Raw genomic sequence first — 6,750 nt, 5'->3', positions numbered from 1 at the left:
TTTCTGTTTCACCCACGATAGAGCTGCATGTAACTCTGTCATAATCAAAAATAGTGTGTTTTGATACGACATTTTGCCAAGTGTTTTTGTCTAGATATGTTCATTCAAAAATATAGTTAAAAAGGCAATACAGAGTACACGGATTCCCAAAAAATATATAAATGTAATATCAAAATGTAAATAAATTTAAAGTCAGAAAGTATGGAAAATTAAAAACTAAATTGTGCGTCAGAAGCCAGTATGGTATAAAAAATGTATATAATACAATGGCAGTGTTCACAGGACTACATATATTTTATTTTTACTGTATGTCTATCATCATAAAGTGTGTTTTCAATGGCTACATTATGACGCCCCATTGCTTTACTTCCTCCAGATTTGGGGCATACCTCTGCTCTTCAAATCTGCAATCTTTCCTCATTTGTGTGTCTTGTTTTTAATGCCTTATTTCGTTTCAAAGTGCATGCATAAAAGAAAAGGTAGAGGATGTGATGCTCTCTGGGTCCAGAAAATGTATTCAAATGCAAGGACACTTTTAATTTTGTATCTATTTGGGTTATGCAGCTTATCACTAACCTAGAAAACTTTACAAATGCTTTAAAAATCTTGGACAATTGTCTCATTTAAAACTGCCCAAACATATCAAGAGTAGCTACAATGCAGCAAAAATGCATTGCCGGAAATTACAGAAATAAAAATTGATTTTTTTCCCCCCTTTTAATCTACTCTGAAGACGAAAATTACTCTCAGCTTGCAATAAAAAGTTCATTGTCCTCTTAAATCGTCACCTTAGAAATGAGTATAATAGCGCCACTATCTTGCAGCCCCAGGCGCGTGTGCCAATATCCCGCCTGTGAATTATTTCACAGTATTGTCAGTCTGTCTCCTGTGGTCTTTAAAAGGTATATGGGGACACGAGGAGAGTAACCTTTGTGACGTATCGACCGAGCAGCACTCTCCTTTCCATCTCGCTCATTTCTATGTCGGCCTGTAGCGTTGCAGGGCCCTGGACGGAGTTCACCAGCACCAGCTCTCCCGTCTGTCTGCCTGACCGCTGAATGCTGAAGTGCTGGAGTCCACGGTTACCCAGCAGACCGAATCGGAACGTGTCGCCCAGGACACGTGCAGCGGATAACTGGAAGAGGACGGTGGGTGTTGACATGTTGGATACCACAGACATGAAATGGAAGTTAACAGAGACCGGTGCTTGGAGACAGAGTTTATCCTCTTGAAGGCAAGGGTTACGGTCACAGCGCCTGTGAGGAACAAACCACAGGGAGACGGTGAACTCCAAACCCAATGGCAACCTGAAATTATGACCTGGAAATACAGATGATATAAACCAAGCAATGGAACTTTCATGAAGTAAAATCACTAAAAGTCTTTCATTCGCTGGACAGACTGTGAGCAGTAACTGAATGTTTGACATATGTTAAGTTGTTTACATGCTCTATCATGAATAAAACAGCTATTGACCAATCAGAATCAAAAACTGAAACTAACCATTTTGTAATAAGGGATAAGGTGCTACTTTGTAATGCGAATGTATAAGATGAGTTGCCGTCACTCACAGCGCTGAGGTTTTAACGTATGTGGCGTTTCGAAAGCGAGGGCACTCCACCTCCATACAGCGATGACCTCCATGTGTATTCACACACACCTGCTCACCATTGCAGTTATGAATCCCTGTTGCACACTCATCCATGTCTGAGGAACATGATATGAACACACAGATATTAAGGCTGTAAAGTACCCTCATAAACCCCTTTCCCACAACTTTGATAAACCAGTTGAAAAGGCAATACTTAAGCATAAGGTTTGATGGTGTACAGACCGTAGCAGCTTCTGCTATCACGACCAAGGCTGTAACCTGATGGACACTGACAGATGAAGCTTCCAAATGTATTCACACAGGTGTGCAAACACAGACGGCCAGGTTGGGTTTGATGGAAGAGCTCACATTCATCAATGTCTGAAACACACAATCCAATTGTTCAACACTGAACTGCTCTATCTGCGGATTTCTAAGTTTGCTATTGACACAAAATTTCAACCAGATGTAGCCATCAAGCCAAATATTGAATTCATACAAAGAAATCAGAACATTTAAGTATACAAGTTGAGTCATAATAAATAAAGTGAAATGACACAGGGATAAGTATTGAACACACTTTATTTAATACTTTGTAGAAAAGCCTTTGTTGGTGATTACAGCTTCTAGTATGGAGAGACCAGCCGTCTGCATTGCTCAGGAGTGACCAGTCGTCTGCATTGCTCAGGAGTGATTCTGGCACATTCTTCCACACAAATGGTCTTTAAATCTTGAAGGTTCCTTGGGCCTCTTTTATGAACTTTGATCTTCAGTTCTCTCGCTGTGCCATTCAATCAACTTGATTTTCTTTCTTTAAAACCACTTTATTGTTTCCTTGGCTTTGTGTTTGTCCATCCTCTTTTCATTTTCAACTTTCTGGTAGATGGCAGCAGATTTTTATCCAGAACGTCCCGGTACATTTCTCCATTAATCCTGCCTTCAATAATATGAAGTCTGCCAGTACCCCTTGCTGAAAAGCAAAACCATGATGCTTCCACCCCCAAACTTAACTGTTAGTATGGTGTTGGTATCTTGGGGTGGTGGGCAGTGCCATTTCTTCTCCAAACATGGTGTGTAAAATTACTGCCAAAACGTTACATTTTGCTTTCATCTGACCATACTATAGTCTCCCAATAATCCACAGGCTTCTCCAAATGCTCTTTCGCAAACTTTAACTGAGCCTCAACATTCTTTTGTTCAGCAATGGAGTCTTGCGTGGTGAGTGTGCATAGATGCCATTGCGGTTCAGTGCATTGCTTATAGTTTTCTTTGAAACAACAGTACCTGCTGATGCAAGACATCCTGAAGTTCTGCCCGAGTGGTTCTTGGCTCTTGGAGAACTCTCCTGATTATTCTTTGGACTCCTCGGACAGGGATCTCTATACGTGAGCACCTGATCGTGGCCGGTTTATGGTGAATTGATGCTCTTTCCATTTCTGGATAATGGCCCCCATAGTGCTCAGAGGAACATTCAGCATTCTGGAAATGTGCCTATAACCATTTCCCCATTCAAAGATAAGGTTACGAAGATCTTGAGAGAGTTCTTTGCTTTTACCCATCATGCAGTCTTTCCTGTGTGCCTCCTGGGTAATGAGAAGCCTTTATAGGTCATCAATTAGGACTAAAGCTGCTGATATCAATTGGTACTGAAAGGGGGCAGGGTTTCTCTCTCAATACTGACCGATTTCAGGTGATCTCCTAGCTTTCTATGCCATTTTTCTCCTTGTTCTTTTCATGTTTTCAATACTTATTCCCTGTGTCATTTCACTTTATTTATTATGACTCAACTTGTATACTTAAATGTTCTGCTACATCTGGTGGAAATTTTGTGTCAATAGCCCACTTAGAAATCTGCTTACTGATAAAAATGCTGATGAGTCAAATACTTATTATACGTGTGTGTGTGTGTTACCTGTGCACAGAGTTGTGTTCTGGCTGGAGATACTGAAGCCCTGATCACATGTGCAGTGAGTGGAGCCCAGAAAATCAATACAGCGGGGTGGTCGTGTGAAGGTTTGAGGATGAGAGGAAGATGAGGAAGAAGGTGCTGATGCATTGTTGTATTCAGTGGTGTCCACAACTGCATACACAAAGTAAATGCTTATCATAAAAACAGTGGCGCCTTGTGACTTCTTTTCTGAGGTGTGTGACATTCCACTTGTCACACACACACAGATAATTTGTAAGTGCTTTTACTCTCATACACTTGCAGGACGGTTGTTTTCCACTCCAGATCTGGGAATCAAGGCATAGTCTGGTCTCCGGTCCTATCAGCTGAAACCCAGGACTACACAAGAAGTGGATCTCGTGGCCCACTTTAAACACACGGCCCAGGATTCGCCCATTAGCCAGCGGCTCAGGAGCAGGGCAGCCTTATATTGATAAAAAGAAAAGATGAAATGTGTGTGATCATGTAAATGAACGGCATTGATGCTGTGCTGACCTGTGTTGAGTTTGTTGTGTTTAACTGTGCCGTTCTGTAACAGGTTGAGTTTCTTGCGGAAGCTCCGTAGACTGTGTAGGAATGACGTCTCGTGAGCGGACAGAAGCTTTTGAAACTGTCGGACATTGTTTTGGAGTTCCTGTCCACACCAACAGTCCTGTGCAAGACTCACATACATTATGATTTACCAAGTTATGATGGATACAAATAAATCTGAATGAAGTGCTTTATATTGTCAGAAAACAATGTCAAAAAATGGTCCCTGGTATCACTGGGGTGGTACCGTTTCAAAATTAGTTCCTCAGAGATATATACAGTATTAGGACCAGTATACATATTTGTACCTAAATGGTGCACATTAGGACCTTTTTAAAAGGGTAAGCTACTGCCCCATGCAGTGACATCTTGGAACAATTTTTCTGGCAGTGTACTATGTTTTATTTAGCCCTTGTGGGTTGTTCCCATTCACTACCCTATTCGGGTTGTTAGTGTACAAAAAGGGCCACTGAACTAAACGACTGTAAAAATGTATCGGATCAATTTTTTTTCTTTTTTTCATGGATCTGTTGGTCGCCCTCAGTGCTGATCAGGTCTACCAAGTGTTTACAAAATTTCCATGATTTTAACTCTGTAATTGCCAAGTTCATGGGTGGTGTCACTGATTTGGGGGAAAAAACTAAAATTGACTGATTTTTAATATAAAAAGGGATTGTGGACTGGATTTTTTTAACCTTTTTCACAGTCTTGGGCTTGTCAAAGATTGGTAAAAACATTGGCTTTGATGCATTTTTAGTTTTTGTGCAGCATCAGTTTTTATTTTTTTCGCCCTAATTAGTTATTTGTGGCTTTTTTTGTCCCATTGACTTCCATTATAACAAAATTTTTTGATTGCAGAGCCATGACACCTTATTATCATGCATTCTTGATTGTTGGCGGTTTTTCCTTTTGCGAGGTACAATTTGTCATTTTTACTGTTGATCACCATGTGGCAACATTTACCCTTTAGTGTTTTTTTTTTTCATCAAATCAGTGACACCACTTATGAACTTTTTTATGAAATTTTTTAAGCATTTGGTAGTTTTGATCAGGAGGGCTATTAACAGATTTATGAAAAATTGGAAAAAATATTAATCTGATATTTTTACAGCCGTTTAATTTAGTGGCTTTTTTTGTACATGAACAACACAAAAGGGTAGTAAATTTGCCCACGGTATATTGTTGAGTTTTTGGAAAATTTCAAAGCATTTTCTCAAAATATGTGTAAATATAAGATTTGTCACTGAAAATCATTCCATTTGCTGAAACACAGAGAAAGTTGTGGCCAAATTAAGACATAAAAAAACAAAAATGGCCAAAATGGCCTCAACAACCCACAAGGGTTAAATGTAATAAAATGATTTAAATAAATAAAACTTAAGAATAAGTTAAAGATGTCCATGCTTTGCATCTACACATTTGTTTTATTATTTAAGACTTTAAACTGTATCTTAAGCCTACACTGTAATTACACTGTTATTTAGACCTGACCATTGTAAAACTGCTATAATTTTGAGTGAGGTTTTGGAAACGGTTATATAAGAGTCTGGTGTAAAAACCTCAGACCAAAAACAAACAGTGCAGTGGTTTCACAGTGTGGTAAACTTTGGCAGATTTGCAGACTGAACTAAAAGATGTTTTGCAAGTGTGAAGAGAAGCTTAAATATTTATAAAGAGAAGTTAACTAGTCCTAAATCTATTGTTTTTTTAATTGATATTAAAAATACATTACTAGTCTGCCAGCCTTCACATATTACATGACCTGTTCTAAAATCTGAGAAATCTGGGTTTAAACTTGTATTCTTTTTATTCTTTTTTTTTTTTATTTAAACAAGTATTCTTAGCTTGACCTAGAGTAAATATTATAATAATATCGTGTGCTAGAATCGTCTAAAAATGGTATGAGTGACAAACAAATACATAATTGCAAAATACAAAACAAAATAATGCTACCCTGGGCCACATAACCAGTCAAAATTTTTATCTGAAAGTTGAATAAGCTTTGATGTGGTTTGTTGGGAATATTTGGCTAACAACTATTCGAAAATCTGGAATCTTAGTCTAATTTTTTTTTAAATATTAAGAAAATCGGCTTTAAAGGTGTCCAGATGAAGTTCTTAGCAACACATATTACTAATGATAAGCTTATATTTTACTATACATTGCAATACATTACAAATTATCTTCGTGGAACATGAACTTTATTTAATATCCTAATGATTTTTTAAATAAAAATCTATCTTTAATATATTTTTGCGTATGCTACAAATACCCGTGCTATTTGTAATTGGTTTTGTGTCAGGGTCACATACACAGTAGACAAAATGCTAAAGCTTTTGACAGATTTAAACTGCTTGCACAAATCTAATTTTCCCCTTTCGTGGATTTCTAAATGATTTCTATTGTTAACGAAAATCACATACTTGCCCGTGAGATGTGAAGAAATGGCTTGTAAAAACGATCACAAAAACTGCCACCTTATTCATCCTTGTGCAAAAATGCGATAAAAATGATAAAAATAAAGGTCAACAACTAGAGATTAATAATATTTCTGATTAAAGATGTCTTTTAGTTTGGTTCAAAAGGTCGAATGACATCTGAGTGTTGTCCGATCACATCCGCTGTCTTTACTTCTGCAACTCTTGTTGTCAGATTTTTCGCTCCCTCACAGAAGTATGCA

At 38.0% G+C, this 6,750-nt stretch overlaps 1 protein-coding gene across 1 annotated transcript; it reads right to left on the bottom strand.

Annotated features, from left to right (window-relative positions):
- Positions 1-227: 227 nt before the first annotated feature.
- Positions 228-6,750, bottom strand: LOC129433278 (fibulin-7). The gene is made up of 7 exons (XM_055191868.2): positions 6,494-6,750; positions 4,035-4,191; positions 3,796-3,963; positions 3,504-3,671; positions 1,835-1,972; positions 1,572-1,707; positions 228-1,256 (listed from the first exon to the last, which is right to left on the bottom strand). The coding sequence occupies exons 1-7, from the start codon at positions 6,554-6,556 to the stop codon at positions 896-898; spliced, it is 1,191 nt and encodes a 396-aa protein (XP_055047843.1). The 5' UTR covers positions 6,557-6,750; the 3' UTR covers positions 228-895.

This window comes from Misgurnus anguillicaudatus, chromosome 6 (assembly GCF_027580225.2).
Source record: "Misgurnus anguillicaudatus chromosome 6, ASM2758022v2, whole genome shotgun sequence".
Classification (NCBI taxonomy): Eukaryota; Metazoa; Chordata; class Actinopteri; order Cypriniformes; family Cobitidae; genus Misgurnus; species Misgurnus anguillicaudatus.
This window is presented reverse-complemented; position numbering and strand designations above follow the sequence as displayed.

Excerpts from the sequence above, each read along its gene's own strand:
- LOC129433278 (XM_055191868.2), bottom strand. The coding sequence starts at position 6,556 with ATGAATAAGGTGGCAGTTTTTGTGATCGTTTTTACAAGCCATTTCTTC. Across the intron at positions 1,973-3,503 it reads GAACACAACTCTGTGCACAG|ACATTGATGAATGTGAGCTC; the intron begins GTAACACACACA and ends TGTGTGTTTCAG. Across the intron at positions 1,708-1,834 it reads TGATAGCAGAAGCTGCTACG|ACATGGATGAGTGTGCAACA; the intron begins GTCTGTACACCA and ends CATGTTCCTCAG.